This window comes from Platalea leucorodia (assembly GCF_965183815.1).
Source record: "Platalea leucorodia genome assembly, chromosome: 3".
Classification (NCBI taxonomy): Eukaryota; Metazoa; Chordata; class Aves; order Pelecaniformes; family Threskiornithidae; genus Platalea; species Platalea leucorodia.
The window spans coordinates 70,447,179-70,467,136 of record NC_138825.1 but is presented as its reverse complement, the minus strand read 5'-3'; the positions used below and the strand labels follow the sequence as shown (position 1 = coordinate 70,467,136).

General features: G+C 36.1%; 1 protein-coding gene across 6 annotated transcripts in view; it reads right to left on the bottom strand.

The window, feature by feature from the left end:
- Positions 1-19,958, bottom strand: part of TRDN (triadin) — a 232,158-nt gene that overhangs the window by 177,045 nt on the left and 35,155 nt on the right. For 5 of the 6 annotated variants that reach the window (XM_082307271.1, XM_082307272.1, XM_082307270.1 and 2 more), the window contains exons 3-5: positions 17,677-17,718; positions 10,777-10,914; positions 8,854-8,880 (exon numbers count right to left, since the gene is read on the bottom strand). In XM_082307271.1, coding sequence (XP_082163397.1) covers positions 8,854-8,880; positions 10,777-10,914; positions 17,677-17,718 — 207 coding nt within the window. The remainder of the gene's footprint in view (positions 1-8,853; positions 8,881-10,776; positions 10,915-17,676; positions 17,719-19,958) is intronic. The other variant, XM_082307273.1, reaches the window with a different exon arrangement.

Genomic DNA, 19,958 nt, shown 5'->3' with positions numbered 1-19,958 from the left:
CTCATTATGTTAAAGACAATTAAATATGTGCATATTTTTCCATATTGCTACGTTTGAAATAACATTCCTTTTGCTATAGAATAAAATAGCTTTGGCAATTAATGGGGAGTAGAAGTGTATCATTATATTACTATGTACTTATTAAAACAAGTTTATCACAAAATCACTGATTGGTGTCATTGACCTTTCCCCTTTGTTTTTATATGTTTAGGCATTTTCGTGTATCTACCAGAACTGTTTAAAAACTTAATCTTGCAAACTCTTTCAATACAAAATTTTCTTTTAGAAAAATGGGAAAATATTTCTTTTTCCTGAAAAGCTGAGATAAGAAGGAAAGTTTGATAGAAGTTCCCAAGGCTGCAGTATTAGCTGTAAACATGAGTGCTGTTACATAGTTCTCTTAAGATTTTGTTCTTTGAGATAAATCCAAAAGTTGTACTACATCCTCTACCAAAAAAAAAAAAAAAGGGAAATGCTTGTGAGTAATTCTGGCTTGAAATCCTCAGTTTACCAAGGCAAATGGAACTTGACACAGTGCACAACCATTCATTTTCTTTGCTTTCTAAAGGCTAACTGATTTTATGTTTTGGGTTTTCTTTTCCCTCTGGTAAGGTTTCCATTTGCAGCAGAAAAGCAATATCTTAACAGGTTTTTAAGGGGAGGAGGGTACTTGCAATTATCTTTCACTAATTATCCTGTAAGCAGCACTGGCATCCTTCAGGAAGACCATGTGCAGACTGTTTTATATGGAGGATTTTTAATGACTGTTTTTTTGAAAGAATTAAAAGTGGAAGATATTAAAAGAGCTTCAACCCTAAAGATTGTTTACATAAAAGTAATTTTTATTCCAAGTATATAAATACGTTAAGACTGTGTTTTTCATTCCCAGACTGCAGTTCTGTACCTTGGTTCTGAAATGTAAAAGGAATGCTAATCACACTTTGATTAAAAAACAACAACAAAAAATAAGCACAAAAAAACCCCAACCCAAATGAATCAGAGATAGAGCCACGTGATCAAAATGAGGTTTTTCTTTTCTTTCTGTGGAAAGTAAAATTGTCTTGACGTGTTTCCCTTTATGAATTCCAGCCTGCAAAGATGTTATTGGACCAGTTTTAAATTATGTTTTTCATAATCAATTTTATCAGAGTCTGCATTTAATTTAATGTAATTTTATGCAGACAAAATGCAGACAAAAATTGTAGACCTCTAAGTAGAGCAAAATGATATATACAGTAATACATAAAATCTCTAATCTTGATTAGCATCACAGAAATCTTTTCCCATATAAATCTATTCAGCAGGGTTTTTTTTGTGAAAGTAGGAAAAAATAGGAAAAAGAAATCACAAGACTAACCACAGTTCCTCCGCTCAGCTTTAAAAAATGCCAACTCGGCAGATCCTACCTTAATGTATCAGTCTGCAAATATCTATTCCTATAAATTCAATCACTTCTAGATCCAATTGACTTTGGGGGGGGGGGGCCTGGCATGCAGAAGAGAGATACTCTTTCTGTGGTTCATGAGAATGGGGCTCTACTTGCTATGTCCTCTTCTTGGCACAGTTCTCTCAGAAACACGCAGCATCCCCAATTTTGGTGCTGTGGGTTTAACTGAATTTTGGATGACCCCCTCACTTACCAGGTCAGGCATTTACTCTGTCTCAGGCACAGCAGGCTCCCAACCAGGGGGGCATCTGCCTAACACTCTCCTCTTCTCTTAGAGTGCAAACCTCCCCAGTGCTCTACTGCTGGGGCACAAATGAAGATTTACACCGAGAGAACATGGCTAGCTTTGCTTAAGGTTTTCCATGATTTAAGAGGATAGCTTAAACAGCTGCAAACCTCTGTGCTGCTACACTTCTGCCCAGGATTCCTACTAGCCTTGTGGTTTTGTATCTTTTGAAAGATAGCTGGCAAGTTTGGATTAAAATGTTTCAACTCAAGTTGAAACCCAATCACTATTCTTCAATAGGCAAAAGAACTATAATTGAATATCCCTATTCCCTAGTGGTATATGGTTTTGTTTCATCCGGATAATACGGAAAATATTTTTTTTTACATTATAAAATGCTATTTTATAGTGAATATGTTATTACTGTATTGATCAGAGTAAGTAAAACAAGCCGAGATTGTTAAAAGAACATTAATAACAGAAATGGATGCCACAAAAATGCAAAATGCAAAAAATACATATCTGGAAAAGAAGTTTAACATCTGAGAATTGAATCAATCAATAATTTTCATCTCGTAACACAGGGCATACTTTACACAAAGATAAGCAAAAGGGAGATAGTGAAAGCCTTTTAGAGAGATCTATAATAGCAACTCATACACAGAAAAGTGAACATTAACATATGGTAACATAAAAGAAACTGAATTCAGAAGGCATTACCAGTACAAATAGATATATACTTTAGGGATGAATGGAACTGCATAATTAATTTCTACATATGTAACAACCACACTGGAAACTCGATTTTCAGGTTGCATCTATGGTATTCTGCATTTTTTTTCTCTAGTCCATTTCCAATTTTTTGGTTAGAAACAGTTTTCTGAACATGAATATTACCTCCAGAAAACCCACTTGTTTTCTTTATTTTCACAGATTTGTTTCTCTATAACAAAAGGACTTCTACATGATAAAAGACGATGTTCTAATTTCACTATTCTGCCTAGAAATAAAGTTAGTTGCCTTATTAGCTAGAAATGTGAATTTTTCCCAGATAATCTTCTGATATAAACTATAGTAATAATAAATTATTATTTATATATAACTTAGAGTTATTTTAAACTTTAGAAAACCCTTTTAGTAAAGAATTTTAAATGCAGGAATCTCAATAGGCACCAGTTGGCATTTCAAACATCCTAAGGTACTCTGGTATTCACCAGCTACCCTGTAAAGGTGCACTTCTCTCATAGGTCCTCTGTCATTTCTGTCAGTCCCATGCTACATCTAAGATACTGTGTGGTATCTAAAATGGCACTAGTCAGCTATGTTTATCCACCTGAATCCTGCCCTCTGTGTTTCTAACAGTGTGGGAAAAGGTTGTTGCTCAATGATACTGAGTTAAGTGTAAAACTTTCTAATGTATATAGGACTTCTTTAAGAAAACGGATGAGTGGGACAAATTACTATGGGAATTTAGGAAAGAAAAATGTGTTTTTCAAAATCTTGTTATGAAACATAACCAGTTCCAGCAACTTATTGCCATGGAAGTTTTGCTCCCTAATGTACATACTATCTGTAGCCTTGGGTTCATAGAAAGTGGTAGATGGATTACAGCCACACAAGAACCATGTCCCTGTTGAATTCAGTGGCACCATGGTCAGGGAGTCCCTGACTGGGGCAAATGTCTAGAGTATGGAGAACTGTTTTGGGAAATTATCGCTATATTTTTGACAGTTCTTATACGCTTCCTGAGGCATTTGCATTGGTCACTCTTGGGCAGCAATAGGGATCTATCCTATCCACTGGATGAGCTGGACTTTTGGTCTGATCATATATAACCATTCTTATGTACTTAACAGATAAAAACAATCTGTCACACATTATAAATTGTAGGACTAAAACCTTAAATATTTGTCAGTATGTTTTTCCCTACCCTGTTTGAATACCCAAACCAGCTCTTTTTAGGCTTATACAGGCCATAATGTCAAACCCACTTTCAAATCCAGATTAGGAAATCCCCTACCAGTCTTCTCTAAGCAGCTTGTTCCTACTTCTCCCCTTTCCCAGACAAAGCTGTCATAGATTTTTGCTTAATCACTCTTAAAAGGAGATGCAGGAAATGGTCTGGTTTGAGAACTTTTCCTCTCAGGAGAAGTTTGTAGTTGTTAGCTCAGATTAATACCCAGATCTGAACAAACAAATATTTTGTGCTGAATAAATTCTAACTGTCTTAACCTTGGGGTGGAGAGGGGGTTAATGGGAGTGAGTGTCTATAGTCAGGTCTGGGGGTACTGCACCTTGGCCAGAGCTGCTGAGGGTAAGTCAGTGTAACCGACTGTACCCTTAGAAGCTGCCGTGACTTTTAAGAAGAGCATGATTTTTATTTCTTCAGCATATTAATAACCAGCCTAATACTCAGGCAGCCATATTCTCATTTGAACTGAAGACAGAAAGATAAAGTGCTTTGCTGAAAAGTTTATTTGTAATTAACAAATTTTCTTGCAACCTGTAACAGAAATTTCTGTTGTTTGTGGCTTCTTGTTTTAATCTATGATTTGTTAGTTGCATTTTTCTAAAAAAAGATTTTTATAACCAAGTAAGGAGAATAGGGTCATTTCATATAACTATTTTAAACATCTTTCTATTTCATACATAGACTAACTCACAGAAATTTAGAGATCCATCTCTACCTCAAGGAAATCAATTTATTTTGATCGTTTGTATAGAATAATTTTATGCCAATAGAAACCTATCTGGTAATACAGAGATGGTAACAGTGCCATGATGGTGCTTTATTTCTTACTCTGCTTTCTTTGTTCATTGTATTTATTGAAATGAAAATTACTTACAAAGTGACTTACAAAGTGATGTGTGTGTGTGTGTGTATGTGTGTGTGCTTGCATGTGTGTGTGTGAGAGAGTTCAAGAGAGAGCAAGAGAAAGAGACAGAGCGACAGAGAATTTAATCTAAGCTCAGATATAAAATCAAGGAAGGATATCTTGCAAAAACAATTTACTAAGCTTCAAACTATAAATTAAAAAAATAAATTACTCTGACCTTAGAATCTTTTTCAAAGGTTTCCAACAACTTATTCCTAAGACCACATACCAGATTGATGTTTCCCAGCCAGAATGTATCTGCTGTTTTGAAGCAGAAGAAGATGCTACTTTAACATACAAAAACTACTGCTACATGTGCACCACTTGTCAGGAGTACCCTGGCTAGCTAAACAAGGAATCCATGTTCAGATTTTAAATTTTCAGTTACCCATATGTAAACTGGAGTGAAGTTCCAGAACAGTTTAGTAATGACATTTTTAGCCATGGATGACAATGCTGAAGTGTCTGCACTGGCCTATATTTTACAGACTGTTTTTTCCAATTTTGTGCACCATGTTTCTCAGATCTTCTCCAAACTCAGAACTGATGCCAGTAACATCCACCAAAAAAATAATAAATATTTATCCCTTTTTCAATAACAATAATTTCTAGTAAAAAGGACCAAAGTATGAGAAAACATACAGCTGTCAAATAATTGGATTTATCTCTAAAGGTTAAACTAACCCTGAAAAAATGAACAAGAGTAGCAGTCATAACCATTGTTCTAGAAAGAAATGAAACCAAAACCACATTAAGCCTGCAAGAAACTGTTATTAAGCTTCTCAATATCTTTTGTGAAAATGGTCTGCAGTTTTAGCATGTTGAGAATATGCATTGTTAAAGACTGCAAAGTCCTCTACAGACTAATCTTTCACTACCTCCACTGAAGAACACTTTTTTTTCCTGGACAATATCAAATGTTCACTCTTTTCCAATTATTAAAGATAAATATTAGTGATAAGACCTGGACTGGCAAAAATAATTGCAATAAAAAAGGCACTCGAGAGGCATTTTCATTTTAGAAAGCTAAAGGATTCTGAAACTAATATTAGTCCTGTTGCATGTGCAAGCCCATTGTCATTATTGTACTTTTATTATCTTTGCTTTCAATTTACATCTCTAGGAAGGTGATCTTTGCTTTCTTTGGGCTCGTAATTATCATTACACTTTTCTCTGCTTCCTTCATCAATACACAGTGTTCTTACTACTCCCCTTGAATTTTTTTCAATATGTAATTGTATTGTGGTACCAGCAATCTTCTTATTTTTTCAGTTACTATATTCCATTATAAAGTAAATTTTGTGCTGACATTTTAGCATTCATAAAATCTGCTAGTCAACAAAGCAAAAGATTGAAGGCTTGTCCATACACCAAAAATAGGTATGGAGATTTTTCAAAAACCCTCAGCCTATTCATGAATACCACAATATCTGTGGGTTAGATCCAATATAAATACTTAAAAATCAGGCACAGCAATCATAATGCACATTTCCAGAGTGAAATTTGAGAGAAGCTTCCTGTAAATATGTGCAAAAAGTCAAACTGTTCATCTTCTGGAGACAGCAGTAGTGTACTGCACAATCTCACTGGGTCATTTTTTTGTTTAGAATGTTCAAATGCCACAAACATAAGAAGAACCACCTAAAGAAAGATCATTCACAAAGCTATAGATAATAATGTTGTGCAGAGTGGAAGCGAGTTTGATACAGAAATGGTCCTTTATATGAAAACAGAGAATACTCCATAACCTAAAAATTTGGTTCTGATTTTCTGGATCTAACTACTAACGTTTTGATACCCAAAAAGTGTCCAAATTAATTTGAATACCTGGTCTTCCTTTGAGTCCAGCCCTAACAGCAGTCATATGGGAAGAATCACAGGTGCAATGTCTTGTTTTGCTTTAGAATCCTTTTCTTCTGGAACTCTTATTTGTGGACCATAGACATGACAGCACACATTAGTTAGGAAAAGCTACTCAGAGAGATGTACACCCTGTGCTCAGAGGAACAGATTGTGATGTCTGTGAGACTGCTGCCTGCACGAGCTCATCTGAGCCCTCGCCTCACCTCCCAGGGCTTTGCCTTCTGCGCTCATGAACTTTAGCCCTGGGAGCAAATTTCACTGCACCTAAGAAAAAAAACTGTTGACTCTAGACTTTATGACAGAGCTCTCAGAAAACTTCTATATAGGCTTAGACAATTCAACTCCTTGATGTTTACACAATTTTAAGAGAAGTCTGCAAAGAGAGAGAGTAACAGCTCTGAGGAGCTCACAGCTGCCTGTCACTGAGCAGCTATGCGTAGTACTCGGCACTGGCCTTTCTAAGGGAATGGTGGCTTCAGGCCACATATGTTGTATTTCTGTAGCCAGAAAAAGAGGTGACAAAATCAAGAATAAAGGCCAGATCCTAGCTGCCAGGGTGAAACGGAGACCTCCAGTCATCTGGAGATGGTAAGAAGTTATCTGAGGATGTTGCTATGTGAAAGCTTATGGCTATACCCAGAAATTGTCTGAGACCACTCTCTTCATCAGTCCTAGTCAAGAAATAGCTTGTTGCAGGGAGATAAGGATGGGACTTCTTATCCTCCGAAAGATGGAGGGAAAGATCTTGAGCACACATCCAGGGAATGGAAAACCCCATTCAAAATCTGTTTTATAGCTCAGGCAGGTGAAGCATGTTTGAATTTTGGCCCTTTCACATCTGTGTGTATGAGTTATCCTATAAGATACCAACTCCAGAGGAATCACAAGCTCCTTGTCCATTTCCCTCACCCTAAAGATAGAAGACTTCCTCAGGTGTTTATCTCCAGGGCAGGGTTGTGTGCTTTGAACACTGAGAAAAATATTTCAAGCTGGCAGTTAGATACTCAGCTCCTTGGATGAAGGACTTTTAGGTCCAATCAATCATCTCATCCCTTCCAATTGACTAATTTAAGCAGCTTCCAGTTTATTTTGAAGGCTTCTCTGAATTCTGTTTCTACGACTTAGTATCCCAATGCAAAGTGTAAGGCACGAGTATGTCACTGATTTCCAAAGAAGCAGGCATTGCAATGCTAAGCATGGTGTTCACAGCGTTTTTAGGGATTAAGCCTTCCCAGCAGTGAAGTACCTCCACAGTACTCCCAACCTGGTCAGCTACACTGGCCCATGGTAAGTAGACACCTATCACCCATGTACCTGGCATCTCTGCCAGCAATGCGCTACAGCTTCAGACTCTGGACCCACTGTAAAACTAATAGTGCATTTCTCTCTTTGGGAGAAGAGACACAGCAATGCTGAGCCCTTTTAACATTGTTACCAATGGGATGGAATGTTTTCCTACACTTACTATAAGTTTTCTTCAGTCCTAACATGAAGGATCATCCATAGAAACATGAATGGTCCTGGTCTTCAAGGCTGTTCATTCCTTGGATGTCCTATTGAGACTAACAAAATACGTCATTAAATAGAATCCTGATCCAGTTCCAATTAACTTCAGAGAAAACTGGATTATAATCTCAGCACCAACTGGGGTGATAGATTCTTCAGTATGGGCATTTACCTATTGACAATTTGATGGATACCAAATTCAGATCACATAGGGCTGTTACACGTCTTCTTGTTATCGAGCTTGCTCAATTTGGAGCAAAAAACACACCTTAGTTTTGAAAAGCTTTACATCCTATCACTGATTTCTCAAGCCTTCTAATACATTTTCATTTTGATTTAATAGGAGTTGAACTTAAGTTTTATGTTTCAGTAAAATTTTCATGTCTGAAAGGATTTATATTATAAATCCTATTTGCTTCACTTGTCTGCTCTAAAAATTCAATGACAACTAAGTAATTTTTTTTCAGAAGATTCAGAAGTAGTCCTTATTTTAGGGTTCTGCGCTGGCACAAGGTAAAATGCGTTTACAACACCTCACCATTATTTCTCACTAAATATTCTTTCTATATTATGATTTCTAAATATTGTTTCTATCCAGACATACACATGACTCATTGGCATTAATAGGAGTCCCACATATAGGGCAAGGATATAGATAATATTATTTCTGTAATTCTGTTGGGTTTTTATGAACATTTTTCAGGTTTTCTGGATAATAATGAAACAGTCAAGAATTCTCACGGAGCAGCAAACAGTACAGCAAGTATTATTACTTGAGTTTCTTATTTAATGATTTTGTTAAAGAACAATTTACATCATTAGTAGACTGACATGTAACTAATGACAGAATCTATATCACAGATGATATACTAGTTAACTCTTAAACCAATGCAAATGCAAAACATTTGCCCTCTATAGTAAGGCAACTGACCAACCTTTTTTCAGGGAAGGTTCCACTTCACCTAGACCAAAAGAAAAGAATAAAAGTCAGAGAAGAGATATCATAATAATAAAAAAATCATATTTTGTCTCATGTTCTCTCATTGTAATTTAAAAAAAAAAACCTGTTCTTTGTATGCTAAATGGGAAGCACTCTATTCTGAGATTTTGGATTTTGTCATAACACATCTCTTTTACCATTGAGGTTTTCCTGGGTCTGGGGTAGATAAACTCAATGTGCAGTAGTAACCAACAAAATGTTAAAATCTGTGTTTGTGCTTCTGAATGTTAACTTGTGACTAAAATTTCCAATTTGCTTGATTTTCTGCATGCTTCTATGTTTTAAGGAAAAGCCCAGTGGTTCCGTTTTAGCTCAAAATAATAAAATGCATATGCAGGTTAGCAAGGTTGTAAATATAGCAACACTTCCAGTGAAATCCAAGGCACAAAAATACTCAATTTCAGTGGAACTATGGGCATTTGATTGCTGCAGTGTGTCACTCCACCTCTGTGTGGGACATGGAATTTAAAGGATTGAGTCTGGATGGCTGTGGCAAGTGTGCAGCCTCAGCTGCACTGACTGCGGCGCATAATGGGCAGTGAGTTCATATACACTTACTTTTTATGATATAATGCAGTAAGTTGCCTACTGCCTTTTCACACTCCTGGTAGGTATTGATGAAATTCCACTTGGGCCAAAGACTGGGGCTGAGGTTTCCAACACTTCTTAGTGAGCATTCAGATCTTGAATTTTTGTATGTCAGGTATTTTATGACCTTTCCTACTTGCATTAACACTTATCCACTTGAGTATTTGAAAGCTTGCAGATGCTTTGGGAGCTATGAAATGGTAAAAATGAACACTTTTCAAATTTTAGCAAGCTCTCCATATTTCACTTTTTCTGCTTCTCAACCATATGAGAGATTGGCTTTCTGCTAGTTGTAAATCATATCTCAGAATAGGATGCCCAGTTCACAGACTCACATGTAGCAGCCTATCTATTAGTATTCATATATGATGCTAATATAAAAAGCTCATGCACACATTTAAAATGTAGAAATCTGATAATATCTCAAGTTTCTGAACAAATGGGTAGAAATCAGTTTCAGTACATGTTGCTTTTTAATTATATTCTGGTATAGTCAAATAGAATATAAAATAAACTACCGTGAAATAAAGATGTCACTCCTACACTCATCGCTTGTCAAAATGACCAATACGATGTGACATGATGATCCACTACTGCTCTGCTCATACCAGGGAACTACTTTTTTTATAACAGAAGGATAGTTATTTCCAAACTTGAAATGTTAGCAATTTAATTTCATTTACCAGATGATGTCAGATGAAGAATGTTACTGCAACAGTAAAACCATAATTTCTAGTAAACCGAATTATTTGGAATATGCCATCCAAAATCCCCTTAGTTCAGCCAAAATGCTATTTTTTCTCCCCCTCCCCTTTCTTTTTTTTTTGTTTCAATATATTGTCCTGTCATCAATATATCAAATAAAGAAGTTCTAAGTTTCTGGGTCTATTGTGTATATTTACTGGGGTTCTTTAGATTCTTGCTGATTAAAAGAAAATAGCTATTGCCATTCTCTGAAGCAATATCCTGATGCATATTTTGGTTGTGGCTTTGAAGTCTTGTATAAATTAGTGCTCTTTACTTCAAGATGTACTAATGGTAATATTTAATTCTGACAGCTTTTCTGTAATGGTACATTAAACACAAGATGAAAGCTAACAAAGAGACCAATTTACTGATTGGAATAGCCAGTAGATGCTTTATTAGCAACAACGTTCACTTTTCATTTTGTTTGACCTTCTTGTCTGTGAGGTTAAAAGCTGAGTAAGCCAACATAATGCATGTAAAACAGCAGTTAGAGCAGTTACAGAAGTCTTTACATTACAAATACCTTCATCACTGTCATCATCATCACTCCATACGATGTCAGACAGTAAAGAAATAAAGCCATAAAGCCAATCAGAGGATTCTTCCAATGCCTCATGAATGATTCTCAGTGGTTCTGTGCTGAGCTTGTTAACAGATCTTCCTGAGTGCAGAGTTTAAAACAAAAGCAGTTTGAAAAAAAATACTCCTTCAGTGATTAAAGTTAATTTTCATTTTATACAGGACTAATTATACTACCTCCTTTAACAGGAAAAAAGATTGTGAATGTTAATTTTTTTTATTCGAGGGTTTGAGGACAGCTCTCCTTCCTGTGCAAGACTGGTATGAACTGTATCCTACTGTACTGTTTGCAGAGTGATTCAGGACCCAGTGGATAATTTGGTCTGATACTGCGCTCCAAGCTCTGGCTGTTCTTCTGAAGCTTAGTTGGGTGAAGGATAAACATAGATTTGATTCTACCTAATATGTATCTTTTTATATAACCTCTTCCTTTCAGCCCAGTTTTTTTCTCTGGCCCAGGTCCTCTGCCTCTTCATGCCTGTTTAGGATTCACCGCCATTCCTGTCCCACTCCTCATGTCACGTCTCCCCTTGAGCCCCTTCCTTTACACGAGTCCTGGCTGAGGAAATTGCTGAGTCTGGCTTAACCACACAGACAGGTCTTATCATTGCCATGGAGTACATGTAAAGGATCGGAAGAAGAACGCTATGTATACTTGGGCCAAAATAAACCTGAATCCAGAATGAAGGGGAATGCAAAGTCCAAATTGTGACACAGAGACAGCTACTTTCAAACATGTGCTCCTGTGTATCTTGTTCTTCTCTTACAGCTTTTCTAGAGTTTCTTTCACATACACTTGTGCACATCTGGATATTTAACTAGTCCTTGTCTTACTGCTCCTGTAGGCAAGTAAGCTGGCAAACAAGGAGGCTGTGCAGTTTAATGTGCTCCACCTTCCTGGGACCTCTAATGGAAGTGAGGCCCTTGCTCCCCACTGCATCCACGCCCAGGGAGAGCAACCATCAGTGGGTAATACAAGTATTCCCTTAAAGGCTTTTCCAGTTGTGATTTCACCAGATTTCTCCCTACCCTGCTTATGCTGACATAGTATTTCAGAAGAACTTTCCAGCCTCTGACAGTGTATTTCTTCTGACCTTTCTGTTCAGCAAAGTTTTATTTTCTTGACATCTGTACCAAACACTGCTCAGGAAGAGGGACAACTCTCATTCAGTCCGTGTTACTGTCCACTGTACTCAAAATGGTAGACTGAATAATTGCCCTGCCTGTATGAAGGTTTCCTACAAATGTAGACAATTGAAGGTAGGTCACAAATATGACTTGAGTCATTTGCCTAGTCTGGTTCCTAGGAGTTTCAATAGAAATATTTACACAGAATTTAACAGTATCAAGATGGGAACCATATCTCTGTTTACCACTATCTTTCTGTATGCAAATATTTTAGTAGGAAGTAAAATGCAAGTCTCTTCACAACTACTTCTGGTCGCAGTGTTCTGATTCACAAGCCCAATCTTAGCAGTAATCAGAAGTAGTCTCACATGGACTTGCATGTTACAAAGACAGGCAAAGTGCAGGCTTGAAGCAACTTCTTTGATGGCAGCAGTATGAACAGTTATTTTCTAAAAGTGCTGTAATGAAATATACAAGTAACTTTATTTGAAAAATAAATGTATCACTCAACAATTCCTTTTATTTCTAATTAACTAATCTGAAACAGAAAAGACCAGGCTGATTTTCTATTATTTTGCATCTGCTTATTAATAATGTAGACCAAAGAAATATTTTGGTTAATAATTTTTTGAAGATTGTATTATATAGATATATGCTACTGAACAATCAGGCACATCAAATAAATTAATGGTGTGCCATGATGAAATTACATAATTGCAAAGAAATATGCATAATATCTTCATTTAGTGTACTATTGTGTGCACTATTGTATTCAGAAAAATTGAGTAGTGTAACGGGGAGTATTTACTTTGCTTATCATAAGGCATTTATTTATTTGCATTGGCCTCATGCATTGAGATGTAGAGATTTTATTTTTTCAACTGATGTGCCACAAATGCTCTTTTCAGGTGTTTACCAGGAGAATGAATACTTATATTCAGGCTATTAAAAAATAAATCTGCAACGTGAGCCCTGATGTCATTTGCACTTTATTCTAATCTAGAGGTGCTGAAGAGTCCAAGTGGACTAATAGAATGGACATGGCCCGAGGGGTCTTAGCGTAACTGAGGTTTTGATTCACAAGCAGGGATGGTTTCACTTCGGACAGTTGCCTTGGTGTCCACTCTGGCTATCCACCTACCCTTTACCCACTGGGTGCTTAAGGATGGCTCAGTTGCTTTTACAGCCAGTGGCTTTTACAGCCGCAGGGACTACAGCTGTAAACTAAACAAGAATTGGTGTCACTTTATTTTAATATACTGATCTATCAACTAGCAGTTCAAGAGCTGCTTCACAGGTAGCAGAGCTGTCCCCCCGGGCAGGCAAAGGAAATGCTCAGAGAAGAACAAGATCAAGAGCAGAGGAAATTATTCCAACCACCCCAAGGCAAGCCATCTTTGCTGATGAATCAGAGCCCTCAACGTCATATCCTGGTCTTTAATTCTTAACATCTTCATAGCAAACTATGAAAAGGGATTAGAAATTGTAAGTGTCCAGAGGCAAAATTCTCCAGTCACGCCTACAGTAACAGGCCCAAGTTGCAAATCCTGTTTAACATAAAAAGTTTAGAAAAATCAGTTTGGGACTGTGTAGAGGACACTTTGGTGGTATTTACAAAATTAAATTTTATGTACAAACAGATACTGTGAGATCCACTTGTGGTCTGATGCAAATGACACAGGCCTGGAAAGTTGTCTCCTTCTGCATAGATCTTCTATTTAACTTTTGTTATATTTACTACATTTTTAAAAAGTACTGCTAACAGTAACATTGTGTCCTAAAATGCTTAAGAACACCACACCAGGTAATGCTGAAGCGAAAATTATTACTGATCAAATCCATGCTTTTAGCTCTCCCCACAACTTTAACAATAGCAGGTTGTTTCCCTAGTAGAACAAAACACACATGAAACAAAGGAAATAAAGGAATTCAGGGGTAATGAGTAGAGAGAAAGATGTGATTTGCCTCACACACATGCAAAGAAAGAGAACCATTTCCAGAGGATATGCATACTCTTGCTTCGAGAGTGAAGCTGAGAGAATGCAGATTTTCATAATAAAGTTTGAACTTGATGTTTTGATGTAATTTAGATTTTTTGTTTATTTGCAGATGTCCAGCAAGGGTACAGTATGATGAATTTTTTTAGAATAGCCTTGGATTCAACACATTCAGACTGGATTAGCTGTCCTCTGTCTGACTTTTAATTTCTTGGCAGACCTTAGAATACAAATTACTTTTAAAACTAAACTCACAATATACTTCTCTTGCTAGCATATGTTATATAGTATGCAAAATATATTTTGTAACTAATCTATAACATAAACTATAATTAATATATGATATATCATATATCATACATCATATAACATATATCATCTATTCTCCTGTGAGTAGCAGGGGCAGGATCTTGAATTTAAACTGTAAGGAGCCTTTATGAATATAGAGTATTGTCAGATAGATACAGGCTGTGCAGTTCTACCTTTTGCTGAACTTGTAAACAGGGACTGAGCCAGTTGTTCCTCTTAGATAATGTAGTAGCAAAATACTAAATGTCTGTCAAAGGAGGAAGGAGGAAGGAGGGGAAAGGAAGACAATGGTTACTCAGCAGGTTAAGGTCAGGGATGAAACATGCAATTAATACTGAAGAATTTTTGTTGGCAGTATGTAATTTCATTTAATCACAGCTTAAGTTCAGATTATCCTATCTAGCCAAATGTACCTGAAAGCCAGGTGTTGAATCCCTGGTGGTTTCTAGACTCCCTCAAAAGCCAATGCAGAGAGGCATATTGTGACCTTCAGAAGGCAAGTCTCTCACCTTCCTCTGACATCTTTTCTAGGGTTATATGAATTAATATCCAAAGATGCCCATCCCTTTTCATTGACTAGGAAGGAAAGGAAGCCTGAAAAATTAGCATGGACATGACACCTTATTTTCATATGACTGAGGTATGTGACATGGATCCTATTAGTGGTGCTGTTCCATATTTAAATCCTTCTTGTCATTGTACACTTTGTCTAAGCATTTAGATTTGTAACTTTACATTCATAAATAATTCCAGGTCAACACAACTATTCACCTCGATAAATTACTTGCATTCCAAAACAGTACTGTCACCACCAACAAGTCTTTGCTATAACATTGTGTTTTGTCATGGCCTTCTATTACTTGGTACAGCATAAGAGATGTTTTTCAGTTCAGTAAAAGTTCAGCTTTACTTGTGCTGGCACTTTCACTGCTATGAGAATAATTAACGGGTTTGCTTTTTTTTTTTTTTTTTTTTTTTCCAGTGGGAACTTCAAAATTTTAATTCCAGAACTTTCTGGCAAATGCTAAAATTTGGAAGAGTTAAAGCTGACAGAGAAACCATCCAGTCCAATTGAAGGACTTTGTATATACCTTTCAACAAAACCTTATTGTAGGAAAACTCAAATGAATTTGGTTGAGAATGTTTGTTACCTGTTGTAGATATCTGCAAGAAAATTTGGAAGCTTGTTTGGATTTTCTTTACTAAACAAATTCAAATTGGGTTAAAATAATTCTTTAAGAAATCATTTCAGATGTGTTGTAGGTATTAAATTCTTCTGAAAACTCCTTGTATATTTTGAAACTGACTTTCTTGATCATTACATCAAAATTCAACTGCTACAATTCTTCATAGCTCTCCAGCGTTATTGGTACAGAAACAGTAATTTGATTCAAAATGTGTGAAAAAGAACTCTGACCAACTAATTTGTTCAGCTTTGAACTCTCCTTGGTTCACAATTTTAACTCCAATTGATTTGAAAATAGAATTCGTACCTTTAATGATAATTAATAACTCACATTTAACACAAGTCTCTGAAATCAACCGATGACAGACTTCCAAAGTCCTTCAATCAGCATTAGGTACATTCTTGAGACAGAAGATAATTTTCACGAAGTAACAAAGTAACTTCAACTTCAGTAAAATTGTGGTATTTTGTGAACAGAAGAAACCTTCCTTTTTTCATCAGGACTGATAATGGGTCCTTTAACAGCAGATTTTGGAAATAGGAATTGATTAATTGCATGGTATGATTTGTTGTAGCGCATCAAGCAAATTTGGTTATGTTTCATGGTCTGTGTCATTTATTCCTGTGAAGTGCACAACAAAAAGTGACTAATTGATTTATCTGTGAAAATCACTTCAGTCATTATTCCAGTCTTAATAATTCTGCCAGGAATGTAGTCTCCTATCAATCTTTTTTGCTTGTCAAATAGTTAAATATACCCTCAGAGTTCAACCTATTTTAAAGTTTGGGGTTTTTTTAATGGATTGCAGTGAATTGCTTAATAATTGTTGGATTTTCATCAATTACATATTTTGACTTCAGTGAATTGAATACAATTAAATTACAAATGATAGTAATTATCTGGCGTAAAGATTGATCTATGAGATATAATCTAATTCATTGATACTGACAAGGTAGAGCTGATGAAGACAGAGAATTTCTGTCATGTTTGATAAAATACAAAAGCCTAACACTAGATTGTGATAATAAAACATATCCTAGTTTTAGTAAAATATTCTGTTTTAAGTATAGAGAGACCTGCATTTTAATTTGAAAGTTTATTTTAAGGTTTCTTATTAGTAGTAGTAGTAGTTTGTTTCTGCAGTCTTCTGAGTAGTAGTATCTAAGATATAAAACTCAATATACACATAAAGTCTTCCACTATTAATATTCCAGTTTATCAAAATAGGTGTCCTTAGGTCTTATCTTCCTATTTCATAGACTAAAATTTTTGTAATGCTTACAGCACTAAGCTTCAGGACAAACTTTGGGGGGTATCATTGAATTATAAGCGTAAAATAATAATTTGATTTTGAATTATAAGTATATTGAATTATAAGTATAAAAACAATGCCAAAGAAAACTCAGGCTCAACATTACCCAGTAATTTCCATTTTATAGGTACTTAAATTGTAAATATGAAGACTACAGTGCATAGTATAAATCTTCCCTCGCTCTTTCTAATATCAGCCTTAGATAATTATATTGAGGTCAAGTCCATAGAGAAAAACTCACCTGAAAGTGGACAAAGGCATTCTACCCAAAATGAGAACAAAGTAGTTATAACTAGAATCTACTTTCCAAAATTTAGAAAGAAATTCACAAAATGTCACAAAGTATCAAGTAATTTCAGGTACTTTTGATATAGCCATACACATGGACAGGAATGTAGGTCAGGATGGGCTTTACATGTAATTTATATGACTTGATTTGATATCAGCTGAAAGGCTTCTGATTTGATGGATCAAGCCCTAATTAGGTGGTGTTTTCCGAAACAGCCAGACATTTTGTCTAAAATAATTTGAAGCTTTATTTTCTTCTCATTCTAAGGATTAAATTCTCTGACTAAGAACACAGATCCTAACTTCAGATTAAAAAGGCAGTGCTGTTAAATAATTGTACAATGGCATTTTTAAAGGGCATTTATGAGGGTAAAATGAGTATCTCTCAGCTTGCCACCGTTTCCTGGGAATCTCCTGAGTGAGTGCATCAAGCATGTTGTGAAAATCAGGAGGAGGCTATTGCAATGAACATTGCAGCCCCAGCCAGCCAGGTTTGGGGGTTAGCAGAGAAGCAGTGCTGCTGCGTCCTGGCACTCTGCTCCGTGCCCATGCTTTGTTATCGCCGGCCAGCAGACCGCACACGCACACGCGTATTCAGAACACTGCAGGCAGAACATCTTTACCAGGTGGTAAACAGGGATCATCGCAATGTTGTGAATAGGTGGCTATAGTGGATGGCAACAGGATGAACCCCAGAAAGGCCAATAAAAAAAAGGAAGAAACACCGTTAGCAATAATGAACATCCTCAGCTGTCGCTTGACTAAAGGAAGCAGTTACAGAGTGAAGTAAGGAGTTATTTCATCTCTGTGGGGCTGCTGTTATGAAACAGAAATTGGAGTTCATTAAAAAGAAAACCAATATGCTGTAGGTGTGAGATAATACAGTACGAATCAGAGCAATGTAAAAACATGGTTAAATAAGGCACAGGTGTTTTCACAAGTTACAAACATATTCTATTGTTGAAAAGAATATATTACATATAGTTGATTCTAGTTGAATTATTTCAATTTCTTCAACAGCAAATAACCAAATAATTACACTACTGCAATTGTTACTGAAATAAATTACTGGTTTTGTTTGTTTGTTTAAAATTAGAAATTTCACAGATACCATTATGGGCTGGAAATTTGGTTTGTGTTTTGTATCCCATGAAGCGCGTTTAAGCATGCAGGACTTATTTCTCTTCTTAGATCCTTTCCTATTCATTGCATCAGTTTCTGAAATTTCATATTTTCAACTTCGTGACTTCATGAAGTTTGGTCTATCACAATTTATCATCTTGTATATGTCGGACCACTTGGGATGAATGCCACACTTGCAGCACTGCAGTACTTATAGACTGTCATTCTTTCCAGTATAAACTCATTTTCTAGGGGTTTATAACTCATCTGTAAGATTTGCTGCAGAGTGAAACATGGGAAATAAAATGTCATCTGGGCAGCCCTTCTTTAAACTGGAATTGGGTTTAAATCCCTTTAATTGTTTTTATCATTATGGAAGAGAGTGAAAAAAATTATTTTGTAGGTTTTGGGTACATTAGTGGAAGTCCCATATAATTTAATTAAGAATTTCATTAAGACCTTTGAAATGCATAAGCTGTTTACTCATGCTCTGGACTGACACCTGTAAATACAGTAAAAATTGTATTTCAAAATACTATAGCACTGTTTTGTTAAGTTCCAAAGTGAGGACAGCGAGGGACAACACCTTTTTTTTTTACATCCCACTCCTTTGTTCTGTAGGAGATTTGTGTAGGGTTTTGCATGTATGGAAAAGCTTTTACCAATTATTTCAATTTGGTGAGACTACAAAACACCTCTTCCACCAAGAGACAAAATTACTTGTTCTGTTAAGTTTGCTGGTGCTTTAAAGTAAGCCAGAAGTTAATTCTTTTTCCTGAATAAGTGCAAAGGTATTATCAGTTTTAATACTGGTGGATATACTGTCATAAAATAGAAGTGTAAATATAAGTACACTCTTCTTTTTGCAGTTCTTAAAAGTTTCCAGTGAACATGAGCCCAACAGAATAACTACAGAGTGATAACATTCCCAAAGAAAAATGGATGTATATATTCCTAGTAATGATTATTTCACACACACAAAAAAGAAAAGAAACCCAGTAGAATAGCCGTATTTTGCTGACTCTCTTAACGATGAAACAAACACTCTACACCTAAGAGGTTTTGCACATTACAGTTTTATCATGCAGGAGACTGGGAAAACAAATGTCTGTGTGTCAATTATACAGTACAATTTGTTTGGAGTCCTGTTCTTTACCTTCTTGTGTCTTTTTTCTCCAAAATATAGATGTTCATGTGAATATATCGTTCCTAATTTTTTGTTTGTTTTCCTCTATTGGAAAATATTAACAGATATATCATCCTGACTACCCAGAGCCAGCCAAATGCCACAACAATTTGGCCAGACATTTTGCCATTAACTTATAAGGGAAAAAAGAAAAAAAAAAGCATTAAAGAGAACATCTGACTGGAATCCCTGCTGCTTCTTGTGGGGCTGGGAGCTCCATGCCTCCATGCCCTGTTTGCTCCCCATTCCTGTCATTGACAGGCATTATTACCTCCACAGAGATCTGCCTTTGCTGCAGGTCTCTAAAAAGCCTCTCTATGGTTGAGCAAAATGAATTATCCACAACAAAGAGCCTGCTATTTTTTCTTTTATGAAAGCAGTCACAATAAAATGGCAAGCTCACCGCGGTCTGTGTTTTTTCTATATTTTCACTTAAATTGTTTTGTGGATAGTTTTGGGTTTCATAGATTTGGTGAGGTTTCATTAGGTTTGATTTAGTCTGGCCTTTAGGTGACTGACTAAATCACTACCAATTTACTCTGAATATTGAACACTCTGGAGCTGAAATTAGGGTGGTGTTAATTAGCTGTAATTGGT